Source organism: Protomyctophum bolini, assembly GCF_963924005.1.
Source record: "Protomyctophum bolini genome assembly, chromosome: 5".
Taxonomy (NCBI): Eukaryota; Metazoa; Chordata; class Actinopteri; order Myctophiformes; family Myctophidae; genus Protomyctophum; species Protomyctophum bolini.
In genome coordinates, this window is record NC_137866.1 from 18,339,967 (window position 1) to 18,364,168 (window position 24,202).

Below are 24,202 nucleotides of genomic sequence, written 5' to 3' on the forward strand. Positions count from 1 at the left end.
AATAATTAAACGAATTAGGCTATTAGAAGACTGCAAGCTCAATCAATAACTGACTATATAGTCAAGCATAATTTATATAAAAAAATGTAAAGTATACACATTTAAAAAAATGACAATCCAAAAACTGAAATTAGGATTTTATTAGTAGACTTTGTTTACCCCCCATTTCATTGAGCTAGCAAGCTGTCCAAAGTACTGATAACTACTTCTTAACCCACCTCAAAATAAAAAAAGAATTACAATGTTCTCTCACAAAAAAGGTTTAAATACTATAAAAAATAAATCAATTGCACAAAATAATATGCCATTTCGCTTGTGATTACCTCTGTGCAACACTTGTACACTTAAAAGAACATCAACATGATACAGTCCAAGACGGGAAAAAGGTGAATTTGAACAAGACTGTTTCACGGAAGTGAATTCTCAATTTAAACCCTTGTTATATACTGTATATCATTTTTACGGCTTGGTTCCGAATGGGTCAGGCCGTCTCTAGACTATTATAGCAAGGTTTGTCCATATCTATATCTCTATGTATCTTTAATATATTATGTCCCGACTCCCCACACAAGAAGACCAATCACATAGCTCTGCTCATGCCGCTATACGTGCATACAGCCAACCACACAGCCCAGCTCCCGCTGCTACTGTATGCCAGTCACAGGTCAGCTCACAGTGCTGCTGTAGGTGCACACAGCCAATCACAGTGCTGCTGTAGGTGCACACAGCCAATCACAGTGCTGCTGTACGTGCACACAGCCAATCACAAAGCCAAGCAGCTCTGTAGGCACACAAAGCTCACATTAGCACATCACTGGGGATATGTATGCATTGTCCAAGACATTTATCACTGTAGTGTAGCACAGCCCAATGTAAAGGGTTGCAAAACAGTTCTTCCACTACAGTAGACTGAAGCAATGTGTGGAGGGATTCAAGCCAAGCCAGCCAGATAACTGCAACATTAATTTTAATTAAATTGTATTTGACTTGTAACTGATGAGACATACATAGAGATAGGTACTGTGTTACCATTGATCTATGTGAATTTAAGTAGAACTACAAGTATAATGTTGGTGTGTAGGAGACTAGTTTCTCATGTTTTCTGGATAGAAATTAAAAAGCTGGGCATGAAAAAAACTACTTATTAGACATATTCGATACTAGACTCTGGAGCTCACGGATCCCACAATGTTTAGCAGCCTTTGTTTAGAATAAAAAGACTGGCAGCACATACACATACTGTAGCCATCTGCATCACAGTAGAATGATTTTCAGACATAATATGTGCTTTATATCTGATGCACATTTCAGCTGAGCCCCCTGAAAACAATTCTCCATGACAGAACAGTTCAATTGTTATAGGGATAAAGTATCTCAATTAATTAGTACAACAATAAAAAACATTTGACAAATTTTCTCTTTCATAAAACCTAAAACATGTTAAATAATAAAACATTGGAAAGGGAAGTAGTTAACCTGCACCTGACCCAGGCACTAAAGTGGACATGGAATACATTTGTAAAAGAAGAAACATTGTGTTGAAGACATGGTGATGCACGGTTAGTCTCACCTATCCCTTCAACTGCAAACCTCCAAAATAAATTGAGCAAAATAAAAAGGCAAAACAAGAATAAGTTATACAGTGGAAAGGGAGGATGGGGATTTTTCAGTCAAATTCCAAATTTCCACAGAATTGGTAAAATTTTTACTCTTTAGGCATTTTCTCTTTTCAGCAGAACTTGAAAGAACACAACTCAAACTAACACAATAATGAATGTGGGACAGTTAGGCGCAGCCCATACACTTGTTTGGCTGGTTGGGTGGGAGGATAACAAAAGTATTTATATTTTGTACTGCTGTACAGTCAGATATTGAGCATTAATAGTGGCAGGTTGCATAGATTGTTAATTAATGTGTTATTCTGAATATACATTATAGGACCTAAATGCACTGGAGGCAATGCGACTATTCAAAATTTCACCTTAAAGAGAGCATGTTTTTACAGGCCAGTTTTTATTATATATATTGAGCCCAAATTGCTTTAAATATCCTGAAGGCACCCTGATGCCTCAACCAGTTATAGTACACATGGATTTGGTCCCAATCAGAACACCATGGGCAAGAGCAAGAAGAAAAATAGTATGCTTTTTAATTTGACAAGAGCTCTCTTTGAAGCTAGACAATGAAAAGCGACTCTCCCCAGTGCCAATAGGTCTGCAGTTAAGGAAAGCGTGGTGTGGATGAGGATTGGGGACCGAAGACATCAGTCAGACCATTACAACTATATGTCATCCATTTCTCATGGATTTCTTTGAACATTCAATTCATTTTTCCCTCTTATTCTTCCATGGGCTTTAAACAGACATTATTAGAACATCAAATGAGACCTGTGTCACAGAGTAAAAACACCAGCTCCTCCTTTGTACCAAGCTTAACTACAATGAGAGCACATTTATATCTCGTGTTACAATCCCAATGTACATAATACTGTATGTATAGCCAGATTCCATCAAGATGGTGCTGGGGGGAAAAAAATGAAAATATATCCAATGGGAATTGAAATCTGACTTAATTGAAATATGAATATAATTTCTAGACTTTAGCCATGGTCAGGGCCAGGAAGACACGTCCTTATCTGTATACAGTACTTACATTTTCATAAGTATTTTTAAATGTCGTAATGCTTTATAGACAACTTCTGCATTGATCTTATAACCACATTAGGACTGAAATACCAGATATAAAATGGGACTCTGGTCCTGCACGGGTTCAACCAAGCCAATTGGAAATGTGAAAATACAGACTACCACGTACGTAACAATAAGCTTATTGTATAGCAAAAAGTCCATCTAGAGCTAATATAGCCAGTAGCATTAGTAGCAGTAAGCTAAATGTGCGTGTGACCGTACGGAGGAATGAATGTACTATGAAGAGCATACTGTACACAATATGGAATAAAGGGCTACTACTGTAAGCATGAATAGTTCACTTCCAAAATGCTATAGCTGTACAACATACAGGATCCACGTTATGCAAGTCATTTGACAACCAAAGACACAGCTTAGCTTCTATTCCATAAAACATACCATTATTTATTAATTTGAGGGGATTTTTAAGAATCTCAGTATCACTATTTTTGAGGGGCGCTAGCCCCTCCTATATACAGGTTTAATGTGTTTTTAGTTCAATGTTTGTTTTAAAAACGCCATTGACAATGAAAGGAAAATGTACGTCATATTGTCCCTCATTACGTAATATTGTCTCTTTATTGTTAATGGCCTTTGATGTTTGTGTTGGCACCGTTTGTTTTACATCACATCACCTAATCAACATGAGTTGTTAGACTTTAATATATTAGCGCACCTCACTTCACACGGGTGTGATTTTTATTTTCTTTATAGTGGATCTCATTTTGGAACAAAACTCTTCTTATGAAGGGTCTATATATTTTTTGTACAATCAGTCCATATTGTAAGAAAAAGGCAACATGACTCTAAACCTAGTTACCGGTAGTTAAGTTCAAAAACTAATTTTGAATTCCATTATCGAATGAGTTCGTAATTCCACTCAAATGTTGGACAGCAAAAGATCTAACATAGAATGTTACATTAGTTTACACTGACATGGATAATGCATTTTAGTCATGCTATAGTGATGTGTAACAATGTTAAATGCAAATCATGAAGGAATTCACATTCTTAGGTTTTGATTTTCATTAAAACAGTGACATAACTCTCTCCCCTCTCACACATCCGTCATCTACCGTAGTTAATATGGCTTTAAGGTTCTGTACACATTTCTACAGACATTCACACATTGCAGTGCATGAGTGTATGCCAAGACTATACAGTACACGAGCATACAACTCATTATTACTTTCAGTTGATTATTGTTATTAATAGCAATTAGCCTTCTTTTATCAATAAAGGCCTTATCAAAACAAAGAGCCTTGTCCATCCAGGACCAAATATTCATGAAGTGTATTGTGTGACAGAAAGGCTTACTCTACATGAGTGAATCCACTAGAACAGAACTCATTCTGTTTTGTGTTTATTACTATACTTACACAATTTTCAGTTAGCAACAGCAACAAACAGCCAATAGGCTCCGTCTCAGGTTTCCAGGTGGTGAATACACCGGCTAATTTTCCTATAGCTTCATTGATTGGCTTGGAGGCAGATTTTATCCAGAACCCACATGACATGCGGTTCAAATGCGGTTCCGATTCAAATTTGCTGCCGAACCCGCAAAGGAATGGGTGAAAGAAACAGGAAATGTGTACGTCGGTAATCCACCTTCTGGAAACCCCGGGACTACAGTTACTGTATGCGCACTTTCTCAGACTCAGAGCCCATTTGGTTCAGTGTTTCTTTAAGTAGGGCCTGGGACCCATTTGGGTTCATAAGACTACATCTTGTGGCCCATTACATGTATGACAAGTGTAAAAGTATGTTTTAAGATGCCAGGGCCCCAAAAGATTTCATTTGTCTTTTGGGTCCCAGAAGTTGCAACAAGCCCTGACTTAGTGAATTCACATTTAATAGGAATAAGCTAAATGGCATTGTTAAATATACATTAATTAGTCTTGGGATGATTAAAATACTACCTATTTATATGTTACAAGCAATGTATAGTAGTGAATGTTAGAATAAGGTTGACAGAAGGTTTTGAAGGTGCAAAAAGTGAGTGGCGGCCTAGCATGGGGCATAAACACTATTGTTTTACAGGTCAAGTCATCTGCTGACTTCCCCTCTCTTGTATTGACAGTGTTCAATGGATAAACCTTGTGGAAAATTACATGACTTGACTTTTTTTGTTGATAAATGGGCAAGCTAATGCAGAGACTTCTCCATCTAATGACAGAATTGATTAAATTGTGTGCGTAATTCCAATCTATAGTCTCCAAAAGGAAAACAAAAAGCATCTTGTGATTACATTCAGTCAAAGGACCATTCACATCCCTGATTTCATCACGGACTGTCAAGTGTATCCATGTCTGTCTGTTCCTGACGGGCATTTCTTGCCTGGTTCCAACCTTATTAAATCACTTGGGTATAATGGCTTTGCTAATAATTGAACTCATATCCACTTAGTATCTGCGTTACCAGGTGAAGTGAGTGATTCAAAGTGCTGGCAAGGTCTTCCTGTGAGAAGCATTTGATTTTGAATGAATTTACATGAAACATTCTGATTGGACAAGCCAACCATTGACACAGTATGTGTATACAGAAACGTGTTTCTGTATGTACTCTTGTGTTTACTGTTTACATGCTCTGTTTACGGCTCACTTGATCAACAAGCAAACATGAGCAAACTCCTTTGCGAATGTCTAACCAGGCAAGTATAATGTTAAGAGGTATAGGGGAGGGTGATGGAATGTTATTGTGCTTCTAAGCAATGCAAAAAGAGATGAGGAAAGATGACAATGTATGTATGGGGTTGTGCATGTATGTAAGGTAAGGGTGTATGTTTGTGTGGGACTTCCCATTGGCCATTAGGCGATGAAAATCACGCTGATGAAGGCGAAGGCTAGCAGGCTGTGGGACCAATGGCTGCTGTGTGGGATGAGGGCTACCACCGTCTGGTAGAATGTCAGTAGACGTTACGGAAGGAGGAGAAAAGGGAGACGAAGGCTAGTGTAGTGTCAGTAGATCTCAGGCAGCTTGCTGTGGCTCTTCGACGACGACCATGATGACGGCGTGGAAGAAGAGAGATGGGAAGTGGAAGACGCGAGTGTGTGTGGGAGCTGTGTATGCGTCTTATTTGTCTGTTTTTGTCCAACTTCAATTCAATAGAGAAGACGCAGAGAAGGGCTAAGTTAGTTTCTCCCGCTCGTTCGTGTTATGCAAGTCATTACAGTTTTGCAGTGGAGTAGAGGAAGATGGCTGACACTAAAAGGTCAGTTCAGATGCCGGCTAACTGCAGTTTTACAGGTGAGGAAGAGGAGGGCGCTAGCAGGGTGGTCAGTAGATGTCAGGTTGGTCTGTGTAGTTCCTATCGAAGTAACCCCCAGTGTAGAGCCAATCCTGGGAGCTGGTGAAGGGATTGGTACCAGACTGGAACCATCTGGACACACACACACACCCAGAGACACACAATACAGGATTTTCAAAAATGTCAACAAAACAACTTTAGAGGACAGTGCTCTAGATAATGCTTCAGTGAGTCGATGTTGATCACTGAAGCAGATCATAATCACAGAAGTCTGAAACGCCATGTTCTGACAATAGCAACACAACTGAGACCAGAAAGTTGAGAAATGTATCAAATAAAGGTATGCACCACAGTGTGTGTGTGTGTGTGTGTGTGTGTTACCTAGTGGACCACTCCTCCTCGCCCTTAGCTCTGTCTTTCCTGGCACCCCTCTGTTTCTCCTCCAGTCTTTCTTTCTCCAGAGATGCCTCATCTGCAAACACAACAAAGATCAGGGGCTTTCTAAACGTACAATATAATACCTTCCAACATAATTTCAGTTTCTTGTGTGTCGCCTCGTCCCAGAAAGTGTCTAACACAAAGTATAGTAACTAGAGGGCTACAGAAACCTTCTGGTAGACTGGACAACATGTCCACTTCCAGTGAGCTACGTTCGGCACTCGTTATTTTCCAGACTTTACCTTCTTTTTAGATGGATATAAAACCAGGAGCGAGGTTCGGGTTCAGGGTGAACAACACTGTATTTCAATGCACTGTTATACCAATAGGTGGCAGTGTTGTCTTTTCGTTGTTTAGGCTCATAGTTATGCATTTCCACTGTGCAATGTGCATACCACAGCAATGTCTAAGCAATATTTGAAATAATGGCAGGTAAAATATCCTACAGGCTGATTCCCTTAATATTCACTTTCTGTAGAGAGACAGACAAGAGGGAGAGAGAACAGGGGAGGTGGGGGGATCTGTCTCTCCTATTGTATAGTATTAATAGTATTGCATAGAGATGTACAATGTAGACTGTAGAGGTTTCAAATGCAATCACTCAAGTACAAAATAATAAAGAGTAAAAACTAAATTACCCATGATGCCATTCTCCATGGCTCTGATGTCAGGCCTGAAGCGGCAGTCTGTGGGGGACAAGATGGCCTCCATGCCAGGCTCCATCTCATTTAGAGACATTGCAAAGTGGGTGAAATTATACATCTGAATAAAGGAGGAGAGAGGAGGATTAGGGTGTGTGTGTGTGCGCGTGTGCTTATAGATGTTCTATTTAGGCTATTTATTTCTTTTCATGTTTGAAATTGTAACATTTTTCAACATGGAAACGACAAATATGCTAAATAATTGTGACCATCTCAAATGACTACAGTGATTAGGCGGTCATGTAATTATTGTGACAGGCCTAGCGTACGTGCAATTTGTGTGGATGTCTGCCTGTGTTAATCTGTGCCTCGATCAGCATGTGTGTGTGTGTTCCTACCGAAGCAGATTGTGCTGGTCTAGATGCTATCCTCCATAGCAGAGTACTCCCTGGTACGACAGCCACCGTCTCCTGAACCTCCTCTGGCATGTCATCTGCATCATCGTTATCTGCCCCCTCCGATTCCTCCTGAGAACACACACACACACACACACACACACACACACACCTTTGCTTAGTATATATCAGCTTTCCCCCCCTCCCTTTTAACTTAAGTAAATGTTGGTTACACACACAGTTTACCAAATGCACACAGATGCTGTATACAACATACAACACGCACACGCACGCACTTTGCAAGCCCTGCCTTACTACTGTATGCACATAACACAATGCAGTTTCTTGAACTACTTAGCGTCACTACAGTGTCTATATATATACAGTACATATAAAAGTAGGTCTGCTACACTGCAGCACAGCACTTGGGTTTAGAGAGCATCTAGACTAGACTAGAGCAACCGTGTTACCTTTAATACTCAGCATCCTACTGAGAAACAACAAATCACAGGACGAGAGAATCACACGTCAGTAGGGGACCGAGGTGCAACGTTCATTTAACTAATCTATTTAATTAAAAACGACTTATTAAAAATGTGCTGATCTGAATAAAATAAAACATTTTCAAAAATAGCTGATAATAGCTGACAAGCTTCCAACACGTCGTACCGTGAAGCTATTTTCTTCCCCGCTGTTATACATCAAATTATAAAACTATATATATAGTATATGAAAATAAATCAATTATATATATCTTTTTTTAAGAAGGCTCAATTATTCAATTCATAGAAAAAGTAATCGGCAGAATAATCACCAAGAGAATAATGGATAGTATGCAGATACAAATCAACAAACAGTGAAACTCGGATCTACACCATACACGTACAGCATGATACTATTAATTGAACGACATTACATTCCGGAGCTGATTAAACATTTTCTAAATGTCATGGTTGAATTTGGGATGGTTTTTAAACCTGGCTTGGAACTAAATGACGTTAGCATGCTGTACAGCGTCTATTAGAACCTCACCTGTTTGTGCTTCCTGTTGTCTCCTTTCTTCTCAGACTTTCTGTAAGTCTCGTAAACCTGAGGGTCCACGCTCCACATGCACTCTGTCCACTTCCCATAGATTACGCAATGCTTCTTTTTACTTCACAGACACGAGACAGAGACAAAATAAGCATTAGTTATAAATAACTTTAGTATTTTCGCCCCCACGGCATATACTATGCCACTCATATCTGCTATTTTTGAATAGCCAAAGTATAATGCTTTTTAGCTCAAATCTAAAATGATACTACGCTTTCCCCGTTTAAATGGGTGTTTTCTGGTGTTTTCTGACTCTGGCTTTTTGGACAGCAATATGACGAAAGGAGCTAGCCGACACGTGGCCCGGTCACAGGTCAGATTAGGAACCCATGACAGTGATTAGGTCCGTGCCTCTCTGGAATATGTATCCTGGTTGCAAAACCAGAGTAGTGGAGCAGTTTGACCGCAGTGAGCTAGGGAAGAGACTGTGTAGCAGCTGTAATGTATTACCAATGATTGGCAGTGAGCTAGGGAAGAGACTGCGTACTGCTGTAATGTATTACCAATGATTGGCAGTGAGCTAGGGAAGAGACTGCGTACTGCTGTGTACTGTAGTGTACTGTAGTCCTACCTCTTATCCTGGATGTAGCCCTCCACTCTGTGCAGCTCCTTGCCAAACATCCCACATGGTTTGAAGCTCAACACACACTTGTCTCCAGTGCTGATCAGACGGAGCAAAAGGGGAAAATGTGTGCGTTTGTTTTTTTACACACACACACACACACACACACACACACACACACACACACACACACACACACACACACACACACACACACACAATGTGAGTTATGTGACATACCATAGTTCACGAGTAGGATTCAAACCTAGTCTAGTAGCCAGCCCATAGAGCCCCATTGTGAACCCAGACATGTTGAGTTCACCAAGGTTTTATGTTAGAAATGTTTAGTATGGATCCCCAGCATGTAGAAACTGCCGGATGCTAACTTGCATATGTTGAGCAATTTTCATAATTGGCATAATATGTGACCATACCAATTACAACCTATAGAAGGCAAATCATGCTTTATGTAGCATGTGACATGTCAAACTAGGGGGTTTTCATGATGCTGAATCCATTCCAAGCATTAGTTTTGCAAAAAAAAAGCACTCATTGGGATAAAAATGGCCAATGCTATCATCACAAATTGCCCAAATGTGCTGACATCATCAATTTGTTATGATGGCATTGGCCATTTTTAGCCCAATGAGTGTTTTTTTGCAAAACTATGTGGTACAGTACTAACTGCAGCCTGTCACCCTGCTCACACAAATCTTATTACTGTACTGTATTATTTTCTTTGTTAAACAGATGGATACAGAGTCAGATTCAAGGTCAAGCAGGAGCATATGGTGGTTGATCAGTAGCTCCCTGCTGTCGCTGAGGAAGTGTGAATCATAGGTGGGAGTTGAGCCAAGAGGCTGCTGGTTCATTGAACCTTCCCTTGATTAAAATAGCAACGAGGAACAATCCCTGTGCTTCTGTTTGCCCACGGAGGCAGGGGAAGTAAGACAGTAGTATACCATTAGGGTGGCCAGGAGTCTCAGTATAAACATAAGAGACACAAGAGTCAATAGAGACTGGAATGTAGGGCAGGTTCGTGTGCACTGGAAACCAAGGGCAGAATCACAGTTACAGTTCTTCTTGGTTGACTGGTGGATTATGTCAACAGCGTGCCTTCAGCAGCGAGTTGAAGTAAAGGGAGGAATGTCTTGAGTGATGTCCTGTTGTACTGTATGTTAATGTGGTGTTAATACACAAGTTCTCTGTACTTAAGACAGAAAGACAAGTTCCAGTGTTTACTGTTTACTATTGTTGAGATATATACGTGTAAACTGTGTGGTCTCTATAGAAACAAAAAGGCACCGACTAGATCAGATTGCTATGCCTGTTCCTTCAAGCTAGGTGGGGTAGATTTCACTTTAAGATTACGGCATCTCACTCAGACAGGTTTGAATGTTTAGCCAAAGATTACAAAATTGTTTTCCGATCTACTGTGTGGGGGTCCCCGGAACACGCAGAGCCCCAGGAACGGCCCAGGGCTCGTACTGTAGTGTACTCTGTGCCACTTTACTCTGTGCTGTACTCTACTGGCCACTTTAGGTGTTGCAGCTGTCCGTGCTCAGACATACATACAGACACAGACATGCATACATAATACACACATTGCTGTGTAATGGAGCGGTTAGGCACCGCTCAAAAACCTGCTGCTTTGTTTAACGTGCTGAGTATTATACTCTTTGCACTGCAGGTGACATTTTCGATCTATTTAATGTGTAGTATGTGACTGTGTATTATGCATTTGTCATTCCATTGTATGCAAAGTGTACCCTTTGTGTCCAGACACGTGACATATGGCCTTGTAGGTATTTAAAGGTGTGCATCGGGGTTTCTTTGTCAGAAGAAGAGCTTGGTGCTTGAAATGTCAGCTTTGGTGTTAAAGTGGACTGTGATAGAAAAACTACAAATCACACAAAACACCCAGGGTTAGGGTTTACCTGTGGTTGACTATCTCCACGGTACCATACTGCTCAATCCAGAGTTTACCCAGGATGATGTTGTGGACACAGCAGTAAGGATTGGTCCATGTATATGCCTCGTTGTGCCTAGAGGTTAGAGGAGTGGCAAGGAGAGGACAGCAGAGGGTATTTATTTATGGATAGTCCTTTTGCATTCCTGCTTAAAAAGGACAGGTGTGTACATAGCAACATAACATTTAAATAAGCAAGATATGTTCTTGTCCAAACCGAGAGATATACAGCTGGTACACCTGGCATTAGTATTGCCTAGCCAGATGTTTCACAGCTCCTCCTACTCCAATCTGAGACACTGAGAGGCGGAATAGGCAGAGCTCTCTGAATGTCTGGCTATGCAAGACTAACGTGACATTTGAACCCTGGCCTCCAGCATGAGAGACCAAACATCTACCACTCAACAAGAGAGAATTGTTGCTTGACCAGAGGAGATATTTGTGCTTATGATCTCCAGGCATAACTCCGACACGGATCCCCATTCAGGAGAATCCTAGCCAGTCAGTAGTCAGTGACTACTGACTGGCATCAAAAAGTGCAAAATCAATTCTAAACAGAAAAACATGGCCAGTTAGGCTCACAGCTTGTCACATTGCAATGGGACGCACGGTTGAAAATAGTTGCCGATACACCAATGTCCTCAAAAGAAATCTACCGCGGCTATATCAGCCAAACCGATGACGCACACGCCCACCAGCCCCACTCTCATACGATCTCGTTCATTCTTGTACTTACTTGAGGAGCTCTAGTGTAATGGTGCCTTTAGGCTCCGCCTCCACACTCTTCCCCCAGAACTTGAGTTTGGGGTAGATGGAGCCGTGGAAGACAAAGTCCCCCGACAGGCTCTCTGCATGGAAGGCACTGACCGGAGGGTGGTGAGAGACCTGCTCTGAGACCAGCCTGAAACCCTGGTCCTCCCTGGAATATGCAAATGACGCATGAAAGGGAATTGCAGTAGTACAGTGGGATGAAGGCAGAGTGTGTGTGTGTGTGTGTGTGTGTGTGTGCGTGTGTGTGTGCCACAGATGGTGTCTTGTGTTACGTCTGTTTGTATACCTGGTGAGTTCGTACGTCTCTCCCAGCAGAGGGTTGAATGGTTTTCCAGTTCTCTCCCACTGAGACGCCACAGCTGACACAGCAAAAGCAGCTACCGCCTAAAAAAGGGACAGAACTGGCCGTGAGCAAGTACTCTACTGATAGTGGGCCCAGGCTCCATTTAGAAAGAGTCAGTGAATGAAGCATGTTACTGTACTGTATGTCCCTGGGAAAGAATCTAATCCATGTGAAACGAGCAGAGCTGTGGAAAGATGAGATTGACTGGGGGGGAATTGTAAACGTTGCATAGCAACAGCCTAGTTTCTGCAGGCAGTTCAGGAGGTTCTACTTTCTTGTAGAAATCGCTCTTATAATGACATTATAAAAAAACTATTTTAATTTGACATTTCATTTGTATTTTGTGTTATTTATGTACAGCCTGTGATTCATTGTGATTATATTACAGCTAATAGGGTTGTCAAACCTGCGTTTCTCGCCGGGCCGAACACTACGGCTGAATTATTGCTTCTAGACTAGATAATGTCTGAAATATACATGAACAGACGGGTTGTGTGTGTGTGTGTGTGTGTGTGTGTGTGTGCGTGCGCTCGTGTGTGCTGACCTGCATGCGCTCTATGGAGTCTGGTAGTGAGCAGGCCTTGTTGATGAGATACGTGTGCTCCATGTATTCTGTGATTCTCTGCAGGAAGCTCAGAGGCTCGTTGAACACGATGGGCATGGTTATCTTGGACAGTTCCTATGACAACCACAGAACGGTAGACAGCACAGCACATCTGAGTTCAACTTCACATTGTACAAAGTGTTAAAATGTTTTCGACTGCTGAGTACATAGAGTAATTTTACTCGTGGTTGGGTTCAGATAATGAACATTTAACGCAGTTGTGTTACTTTATATAATGTGTTGTACCGGGTCCCCCAGGGATTCTAAAAAGTTCTTAAAAACTGTAGATCGGCTATTCTAGTGTCCTCAGAATGTTGTTAAACGATTGTGATAATCGTCAGTTGAAGACAAGCCCTACTGGCAAATCCTTGCAAAAGAAACAAAGACACATGATTGTAAACATTCGGAGACACACTACCTACATAGATACTGCAGAATGCACCGTATTCACCACTGTAGGACACCTAAGTGAGGACTCTCGGGCTCACTAATGTTTCACACTGGCATATTCTGACACCACTTCAAATGTTAGCAAACTATAACGAAAAGCCTCCAAAGAGTTAATGTGGTCATCTACATGATGCGTTTTCCCATAATGTCTTCTTACCATTCCAATACATTTCTTCAGGATGCCCCACACACTGATGGTGTTTCTGGCATACATGGGGGCAGGTAACGTTGTCCTGAAAATAAACACAAAATGAACATAAAATACATTATATAGATGAGCAGATACAGTACTACATATAGAAAGGCAAGAGAAGAAATGAAAGATGGCAAGTGAAAAAGGAGAGAAGAGAAAAGGTGAGATACTGTAACTAGATAAGACTACCAAACTAGCTGGACAACTGCAATTTCATTACAAAACATACAATGGATTCTAATGGTCAAGAAGTACATACAGTATAGTAAGTTATGTCTTGACATAAGTATAAGTAACATAGTTACTATATACATAGCACATTTATTACATAGTCAAACAATATATTTATATATAAATCACAATGTTCTCATTTGATATTCATTTTATCAGAGGGTATTCAAACAATGTAAATCACGAAATGTGAACAGGAAGCTCAGCTTACTGAAGTATTAGGCAGTGAGCACCCACGCCCACACCCACGCCCCCACACACACCCACAAACGCCCGCTACGCACACACACACACACACACACACACACACACACACACACACACACACACACACACACAGTAGTACATTAGCTACATATTCAAACTAGGTTATTCCAATCCCAATATCTTCTAATTTTTTATAAATTTTAACGATAACTCCATGTTCTTTGTAGGCGTAACCATATACAAATGAAAACGAGGATAGCCTATAATCTCGCCATCAACACCTGTGCTGCATTTATGAAATAATTACCAAATGAGAACATTTTAGGCCTACGTACATTGTTTGAATGTTATTTTGTACTGTAATATGTACTTTTTGATCATTAGATTGGGCTCAGCTGGAAGACAGTGGTTGAGAACATCCTCATCTTTGGCACTATAGCACATTTCAACATGGCGGCAATTCAATGTGCTTTACACAGAGCATCAAGCAAAGGAAATATAACCTGTTGCTCTCCATGAATGAATGTCAGTTATATTGGTGTCACTGTCAATAGTGGTTTACTGTCTAAAATAAATATTGTCTCTGAGCCAGACAAATATTTCTGTGGTACACCTGTAGCACACAAACCACACCCCTCTCTTCATATGCACACGACACACACACACATAAGCAGGAATGCTGTGTTACCTGCGTTTCTTGACTCCGTTCTCCTGCGGTACTGAGCCATTGTTTTTCTGGCTGCTATCAAATAAAACAGCATCTTTAAAACTGGCTTCCGACGCGGCCTCGTATGACTCGTCTGAATCCAGGCCTGGAGATGGGCACACGCACGCACACACACACGCACACACGCGCACACACACACACACACACACACACACACACACACGGAGATCACCACCACAATAGCCTTTCTTACTCATCTGAAAACACCTCAAATGGACATTGAAGGTGTGAACTTTATTTAAAGTATCGTCTAAAACTCTAAATGAAAGCAAATAACTGATATTTGATTTTGTCTCATTAAAACAGCTCAAAATGTACATAATCTCACTACGTAACTGTAGTGAGATCAAAGGAGAATAGCAATTACAACCAGCAGCAAACTAGGATTGATATAATAATACATTCATCATAATATAGTTGTTCTTGAGCAAGACATAACATGCTCACTAAATGCTTTGGACAGCTTAGCTTAGTGGGTAGGGAGGCCGTCTGGTAATCAGAAGGTCACTTGTTCGCCTCTTGGCTAGTAATACGTGTCCAAGTGTCCCTGAGCAATTGACCCCTAACTGCTGTGTAAAACCAGTTTGATCTAAATGACAAAAAACACGTCTCAATGCCGTGCAGTCAAAATAGTCTAAAATGTCCTGTTTCTCCAGGGATTGATTCCCTGAGAGTATATTAGCGTAGCATAACTCCCTGACAAGCTGAACAAGGAAACGAACTGTTACACATGGCCCAGACTGTATAGGTCAGCAAGTAAGGCTAACCTTGGGCTAATGTTGTTTTTCCATTCAAGACATTATATGGCGGGCCATACTTAATGGCTAATTTAAGAACTGGAACTTGTGACAGACCGGGTGCAGTACTAAGTTCCGACCAGTCATTGGTCCGACAACGACAACCTACCTCAAACCCTAACCTATCCATAACCCGGAGTTCTTCGCCAACGTTAACCCGGTCGTTTTCTGGCATGACTGACCAATGACTCGTACGCACCCTGACATACCACCTTCAGGTGCGTTCAGACTTGAACTTAAATATTCATATTCATCCCGTTTGTGCTGCACCAGGTCGCGCCGTGCGCGAACGGAATTATTACCACACAACAATAACCTTTCTTACTTATCTTAACAACTTGAATCAATATAGTGGTATTATTACAATTTATTAGTTAGAAAGAAAGCCCTCCTCTGACTGAGACAAAAAAAAAGGTACCATATTATCGTCAGCGTTAGTGAGGACCTATTATATGGGTGAAGTTGTTCTTTATGATTGATGTAGCATATGTCATTTAACTTAAGCATGTAAGTACGGTATGTTCATTAATGCAGCCACCAGGCAAAGTAATAAAGTAGTAAAAGTAATAAAAGGACATGCTAATGGGTGGAGCAGGTGGTACAGTATGTAGACAGACACCCAGCTGTATGTGTAAACTATTACTCATGCAGGGTGGAGCCGAGGAGAGCTGCAGGTGAGGCCCTGACAGCAGCAGGCTGGAAATAGAAGGGCTGTTTATCATATTGCAAATACTGCTATACAAAAGATGTTTGTATTGTATTCAAGGTTGTAGGAGTAATTCTATTTCGTCATATTTGTTAACCAATTTAGGCATGAAGCCGATTCTGAAAACGCCTTCTAAATCCTGACCCAAGTTTTCTGAAAAACATAAAATATTGATTCAAACATTAACCCCAAAATGGGTTCCCATCTTAGGTAGACTGTAGTTACAAATAGGGATTCCTGTCCTTAATGGGTTAAACCAAAACAGAATGGAATGTCATACTAAAACACAATCCAATAGTCTTAAACAGGCAAAAAAAAGAAAACAGGACTTTATTGGACTACCAAGCTGGAATATTAGTTTTTGGCTCATATATATATTCCTCTGTTTTTGCCAATATGATATGTTCTTGCCTGGTTTTATTTTAGAGATTTGTGTCAATTCCTCCAGACTCTGGTTGCCGTCTATAAGAGGGTTGGTTCTGTACTGTATGTCTGTCTTTCTGCATGAACGGAGCTAATCTCACAAAACCGCTGGACATATAAACACCAAATGTCTTGTGCACACTGCCAATACACTACAGAATACATTTTTATATAATTTTATAATGGAAATCAAAGGGGCTCCGATTGGGATGAAGCATTGCCTAAATGCAGAGTCATAGTAAATAATAGATATGCCATTCGCATGGGATTCTTTTTTGTTTCAACACTATGGAAGATCTGTTGTATCCAGGCAGGCAGCCATTCCAGGTTTAAATTCAGCATTGCTGATGAATAAGTTTGGTTTATTGCGGGTGCTTTGCATGGGTTATGAAATATGAATGCAGCTCAAGCAACAAGTGCTATATTAAAGCTGAGGTTGTTCACCGCCTGCTACTGAATAATAGACCCGTTACTGGTGCAGTGGTGCACCTCCCACACATTCAGTCCACTGTCTGTGAACAATAGTATTAGATCATTATGACACCTGATATGACAGAATGAGGCATATCAAGTTTCACACTCAGCAGGTGGTCAACTCGTTTGCGCACACGCGCACGCACGCACGCACACACACTCACACTCACACTCACACTCACACTCACACTCACTCACACACACACACATTCCCTCCTCAAGAAAAGGCTTATACATTATTTAGGTAATCTACACAGACCGGAACAGGTTAGGTTCCACAAGTTAACATTACTCATCAACATATCAAAACAGGAGGACTAGGACAGAGTTGCAGCAACACTAAATGACAATGTCCTACTGTAACTTGCGTCGGACTGATGATATACATCACCATCAAGCTTTGAAATAAAGCACAATACTTGGTTTTCTTGTCAAAATGGAGATTCATTTGATTCTTCAACAGTCTGCATTTTACAGTAGAGTTTGTTGTTGTACTGTACCAACTGTTCTGAGCACAGTTCATACAGTCAGCCATTCATCATACAGTTTGTTGTTGTACTGTACCAACTGTTCTGGGTTGCTAGGAGACCGATAAAACCGGGAAATGAATGAAAACTCTGTCTCCATCGGCCTCAATGTATTATGTAAACAGATTTACAAACTCTGTCTCCATCGGCCTCAATGTATTATGTAAACAGATTTACCAAAATGCTGGCATCTGGGATTATTTTCCCAGAATGCATGGAGATTCAAACAAACACCCACCTGTGACGGCGTCGTAAAATTCATCCTCATTGTTCATCTTTCAGAGTCAAAACTCAACCGCTTGTTAAAACGTAGATCTACAGCTTCTAGAACATGTTCCTTCTGGTGGCGGTGGGGTGGGAGCTGGGGTGGGGGTGGGGGTCCCAGAGAGACAATCAATCAATGTCCCTCTGGAGTGCAAATGTATCGCCAGTGGAATGTTCCCAACAATTTAAATGTACCGTTGTTGGAACTTAGAACTATATGAACTTTGTTCCAAACTCAACGATACTCCAGATCTGATCCGAGTGTCGATCCAACCAGGCTAGAAGTGGAAGGTCAGTCGGGGCAAAAGGACTGCTTGGTGAAAGAAAGGACAGTCTCTCCAGGGTTGACTTTGTTCTGACTTGGTCTTCCTTAAGCAAATAGGACACCTGTAGAAACATATGAAAGACAAATGTTTAGTAACGGGCTCATCAGGTAGTTAAATATATAGATACATGGTGGTGTATTTTTATTTTGACCAAGTCTGGGAAATTTGTCTAAAATCAATGTGTTGGTAAATTGAAGAGAGGCAGTTGTAAATGTAATTAATAAATAACAAAATGCTGTTCCTCACTCCGCCTACAGCTATAAGGAGTTCTTTGTAATGAGATAGTAAAAGCAAAGCAGAAACACATGACCGCTAAACGTGCACAAAGCAAACATGAATGCCGTATCAATTCATCCACAGCAAAGTCTGCATAACTTATGCTTTGAAATGCTACATGGTGCATTTAATAGCGCCTTTATCCAAAGCGCGTTAAAATGTGTATTACATCCACCCATTCGCGCACACATTCAGACACCAACGGCTGAGAAATCAATGCAACGCACAAGACTGCTCGCCAGGAGCCGTTAAGGGTGCGCTCAGGTGGCACAGTGGTAAATTATCTGACCACCACCACATATAGTAGAGTTAAAAACCACCACAATGCATCTGGCTTGGTAGAGTCTGTACTAACACAATTGGCCCGTGTTCTGGTAAGCCAGGCGGGAGGGTGATATTTGCCACAGCCCTTTCAGTCTGGGGGGGGGACCTGTCAGTGGAAAGTGTTGGGCAGGAGAGCCAGTAGGATACAACACACTGAATTGTGTGCGGGGAGGAATGAATTGGCATAGCGACTGCATTGGGGAGAAAAGGGGGCAGTTATGGGTTCAGTGTCTCGCTCAAGGACACTTTGACATGAGGTGGAGCCGTGGTCCACACGTCTAATGTGTTTAACCACATGAACCCTAGCATTCATATTCTGGGTATGTCATAATAGGCAGATATTTGGCAGCTGAAAATAGCAGCTCTTCAAGCTCACAACACATCATGTTACAACACATTGTGATCTTGTAGATGTGCTATTTTCGGTGAAGGGATTTGGTGTAGACTAGGGCTAATTAAAGTTCTAGGACGGTCAAACTATATCAGTATGGTCAATTTATTTCAATACAATTATTGAAATGAATGTCTACAGTAAAAATGCAGGACAGAAACAATAAATAGATGGAAGAACTTCAACACGTGTTGATGGGCATTGAGATAAAATGTTTGTTTTTGAGATGCAGAGTAGACACAGTTTTGTGTACTGTGCCATTCATAGCCAATGTACCCTGAACAACTGAAAATGTGATGAGACTGGCTGAGCGAAAGTCTATCATGGTCCACTGAGTGAAAACAGAGCCTTCTGGGGCAATTGTTGCATAAGTAGGACAATGCTGCACTAGGGCATTGATGTTCTTTAGTGTTTATTATTTTATAAATTTATAGGCTACATTCTGAATCTCAAATCTCACACTAAAACTCAAATTATACTTTGTCATTGTCAAATCCAATTCCAAAACATGCTTTCTCCTTCTAACATAATACATTCTCAAATTTCAAAATGATAAAAGAAAATCCAATTGTAATTATTTCCTTTTTTTTTATAACCAATTCAATCTACTTCAATTAACTGTGCACGATTACTGCCCTTTACATTCAGAATGAGAACAGTCAACATGTACATAGACTACATACTACATTGTATATACAAAAGTCAGTTTGGGAAACTGACTTAACCCATTTTGGGAGGGAACCCCTTTTGGTGTAAGCATTATGTTATGCTTTAGCTATTGAAAAATCAAAGAACGGCATAGCTTTTTCAGAAAACTGTCAGGATGTAGAAGACATTTTTAGAATCTGATCTCAGGTCAGGATGGGTTAAACGGAATGTGTGTGGGCACCTAAAAGTCAACAGACTCAACACTAACTTCACTCTCGAGACAGACTGTTGACTCCATCAATTTCAAAGGAAAAGAGGGTGCTGTTTTTCATTTATTTTTTGACGATGGGTTGTCGGTAATGTTCTTCAGAAGCATGATCACTCAGACTGCTCTAACTTGCATGGGCTCTGCAAGACTTGAGGAAATTAAGTTGACACGGAACGCATCCGCATGACAAGATATTTACCCATAAGCACTGGCTTCTCATCGCTAAAATCCAAACAGACAAGGACAATATGATGGCATTTACCTTGATACTCATGGAACTGATGGTGCAAACATAGGCTACGTGACTGAATATTTACCCTCTAGACTAGTAGTGTCACTGAGTTAGCAGTGAATATGATCTTGATTGGCACATCGTTTTGTAAACAAATTCAATAGTTACTAATATCTCTTGCTCACTACTAGGACAGGCCTACAAGGGAACTGAGCTGATACACATTCTTCAACTGAAAATACAAAGACAAACAAACCCGCAAGGAAACTGGCATCCGCTACGTCTGCCAATCAACACAGCAGCAGACATGCAGGATGAGATATATTATATAACTTCCTCATCCCAAGATTAAACAGTAATAGTGTAGTACAAAATGTAATCTAAAGGTTAGAGGAGCAGGTTTGCTCCTCAGGTTTGCAAAAGGTTGGGTTACTGGTTTGATTCCCCGAACCAGCAGAAAGACTCTGGGTGGGGAAGTGAATGGCCACCACTGAAGCGCCCTTGAGCAAGGCATTGAACCACCATTGAACTGCTCCAGTGGAGTTACTCAGTGGCCAATAGTAGAAGACTGTGGTTGTACTGGGCAGCTCCCAGGTGTGTGCGTCTCTTAATGTGAAGCAGGGCGTTCCCTGAAAAAGACTCAGTTCTCAGCTAACCTCCCCTGGGTAAATATTATAAAAGATATATAATATATAAAAAGACTAATGAAAAAAATGATCTGGAAGGATCAATTACTTTTGTCTCTCAAATGGATACATTTACACTGAGGATTTTAGTTTGAGTGTAGGTAGGTGACACGTGACATACAAGGAAATCACATTGGCAGCTAAACCTAATACCTTCAGTGACCCTTTACTTGTCAATAGTTTACTTATCACTACAATGCAAACCTGAGAAATCAAATTGAGAAAGCACATTATATCTAGATGACAAATATTATATTAATAATAATATTATATTATAATAAATAATAAATAACATAATATATATATATACTCACTGTCTGCTGCTATACGCATGCAATAAAGCAAAAATAAAAGACTGAAAACGTAATGATGATGTTTTAGGCCGACCAGCTGAAGAAATCGTGCGTGTGTGGTGTGTGTGACCGCTGAGCCACGGCCCAGGCCTTAATTTGGTAATTTGAGGTGAATTAAAACAAGCCCTTAACAGTCATTATTTAACTTACATGCTAGTGGTCCTGAGCTCAAAATGGATTGAGAAACACTTATCTATTCCCTTCCCATGGTTGCCCTTATTCTGTTCTCTTAACCTTCCATAAACTCATACAGACACGTGATTGCATGATTATATGGGCACATTTCCGAATAATGGTGACTCAATCAGTCAATCCGTGGTAGGTTTGAAATTCTAATTCCCTTTTCTGTAGAAGTTATTGATATCAGACTTCCCATGCTGACAACATTGATGAGTCATCATCATACATCATACCTCCTTATATAACAATAAGAACTGATGATCATGTTTTAGGGTGGAAAAAAATCACGGCACTCCATCTTTAGCAACAAGATAGACAAAAGTCTACTTACAGTAACACAAATAAAACCATAAAAAGTAGCCCAATATAAAACTAAAATAAAAATGTTTTAGACTAGAATACTGCTCAAGCCTTCTCACCGAAGCCTAGCCTACGTAGGCATGGGGAACAGAGACTGACAGCCTGCAAGGCTAGCACTTCCTGCAGTCAGCATCATTCAATTTATTTCCTTAGCTGTACAGTTTTATACAGCCTTTAAAATCCCCAAAGAATGACTATTTACTACTAGCACATTTTCTGCAATCAATTTCCAATTTTATTAACAAAGAATATACAACCCAAGGCCACTATGACTTCTGTGAGGAACCAAATGCCCCGTTAGGCTGCTACTGCTTCCTCGTGTAGCATTTAGAAGCAGAAGTGAACAGCAAATGTTCACTAGTTCACGATGGCCGTAGTCAATAAATCAGTTAGGATTCATCAACGAGGCTTAGCAGCGGGCAGAGAGGCGCAACAAAGTCCTGCTCACAATTGTCACTATGATCAGCATCATCAGATGTTGTTCTCCTTACCTGTAGTGTAAATCCAATCTCATATGGCTTTTAAAAAACAAAAGCTATAGTGTCGTTTATAGCCCAAGATCTATGGCAACATAATGTACAGTAGCTAACCAAGAGCTAAATGGATGTTGCCTCCTCCAACCTTGCACCTAGACTGCTGTATACAAATGGGGAGAACAAGAACGTTCCTGTTCACCCTCTTTGTATACTGTTGGTTGGGCCATTCACAGTAACAGGTAACGCCTCAGGCAGACTGCTGGACTTCGTACTCCATGTCCACAATTGATAAGAGGAAAAAAGAAACGTTTAGGTATTCAGCGGTCCATGCAGTCAAAATTAATATCTTCTGCTAAGTGCTAAGCCACGTCTATGAAAAAGATGAATCTGTAATTGACAAGATTCTCCAAACACATACTGTAGTTTATGAATGTAATGTCAGATACCTTCTACTCAGTTCACGGACAGTGGCGGGTATAAGTACAAATATGACTATTTCACCAATACAATATGCATGGCTTGATAATGCAGAAGAAGCTACTGTAGCACATGTATTATACTTCATTATGATGACACAAATAACTGCTCAATCATTTAGGTCAAAGTTTACAACATTAATAGCACTGATGCAGACCAGTAGCATTTCTTTAAATGTCTCTCCTGCCTACAGAACGCACACATGAGAAACTATAGTGTCTCTAGTAGATTTATTTGCACATAGAGTATGTGAAATGTGTCTCTTCCATTAATGAATGCAATCACACACACATGCACTTTTCATTCCTAGTATAATAATAGTTAACAGACCAAGCGCATCTCAAACAAAACAAATCTTTTATTTCTAACCATTCAAATAACTTAGACTTACTAACAAGTATTGGATGGATTTAATTTTTGTCATTGGACACAAGTGTACAACGAAATTAATCTGTTGGCATCAATCCAAATGCAATACAAAGAAATAGTCATATAGTACTGCAATAGTTGTTAGTATTGGCAAGAGTAAAAACAGTAGGAAAAAATACAGTTTATGTACAGTCAGGAGTTCATATGTTGACCTGGGGGGGGACGACGACAGACTATCGTTTGCTTAAAGAGTTCAGGAGAATAATGACTGAAGGGAAGAAGCTGTTTCTGGATCTGGTGGTTGAGGTCTTGAGGCATCTGTAGCCCTTTCGCCTCTGTGAATGGGAGGGGTGGATACTGAAACCTGTCTGACTCTGAATTGTATCCATTTAATCATATAAACTATGATCAAGTTCACATTTGCAGTCAATATTTTGACTTTTTGGTGACACCAGTAATGGCAGCCACTTTCAACCTGGCATTCCTATTTTAGGTCATATAGGTGAACACAGTGAACTGTGAATCTGCCCCGTTATGGTGCCACACTCAGCCTCTGCCAGCCACAGCAACATTAAGTATTAGTGACAAATACCTTGGGCAATAACGTTGGGCATTCATATTCTTTCAGTAGATAATCTGCACATCCGAGCACTTTTCTCTCATATCATTATTCTAGGATTACAGGAACATGAGAATATATTGATCTAGCATTAAGTTATTGTTTCTTCATTGTAACACGTCATTCTCATCCTGGGAGCTCACATTGTAAGCAGAATCACAAATCATTAAGGTGTATAGGCTATTAACCGTTTCGCCGCGAGGATTAATTAACATGCCAGGATGTTACATTTTTTAGCAGGGAAAAGGTTTTAACAGGGTTAAATCCAACTGCAATAATGAGCTAAGATGACCACTGATCACTCCACCCCTCTAATTAAGAGCATCAAATACAGAAATAAATTGATGTCGCAAAATAGCCTACAAAAAAGGTGTTATTAAAAAATCAGTATTTTTACTGGTTCACTAGATCACGAGTTTACCCCAATGACCCAATCAGCCATATCTAAGCAAGTGAGACCTTGCTCTCA

General features: G+C 40.5%; 2 protein-coding genes across 2 annotated transcripts in view; one reads left to right on the forward strand and one right to left on the reverse strand.

Annotated features, from left to right (window-relative positions):
- The window catches only part of mtcl2 (microtubule crosslinking factor 2), a 272,313-nt gene that overhangs the window by 129,158 nt on the left and 118,953 nt on the right, over positions 1-24,202 (forward strand). The window lies entirely within an intron of this gene.
- Positions 123-17,958, reverse strand: LOC308315187 (oxysterol-binding protein-related protein 2-like). Its single transcript, XM_080763030.1, has 13 exons — positions 17,723-17,958; positions 14,519-14,642; positions 13,357-13,432; positions 12,690-12,824; positions 12,089-12,186; positions 11,768-11,950; positions 11,000-11,107; positions 9,072-9,161; positions 8,441-8,561; positions 7,412-7,540; positions 7,011-7,134; positions 6,316-6,406; positions 123-6,066 (listed from the first exon to the last, which is right to left on the reverse strand). The coding sequence occupies exons 1-13, from the start codon at positions 17,757-17,759 to the stop codon at positions 5,964-5,966; spliced, it is 1,419 nt and encodes a 472-aa protein (XP_080619156.1). The 5' UTR covers positions 17,760-17,958; the 3' UTR covers positions 123-5,963.

Coding starts and splice junctions, on each gene's coding strand:
- LOC308315187 (XM_080763030.1), bottom strand. CDS start 17,759: ATGAACAATGAGGATGAATTTTACGACGCCGTCACAG. Junction 12,187..12,689: donor ACTCCATAGAGCGCATGCAG/GTCAGCACACAC, acceptor TCCCTTTTTTAG/GCGGTAGCTGCTTTTGCTGT. Junction 7,541..8,440: donor ACAACAGGAAGCACAAACAG/GTGAGGTTCTAA, acceptor GTGTGTTCTCAG/GAGGAATCGGAGGGGGCAGA.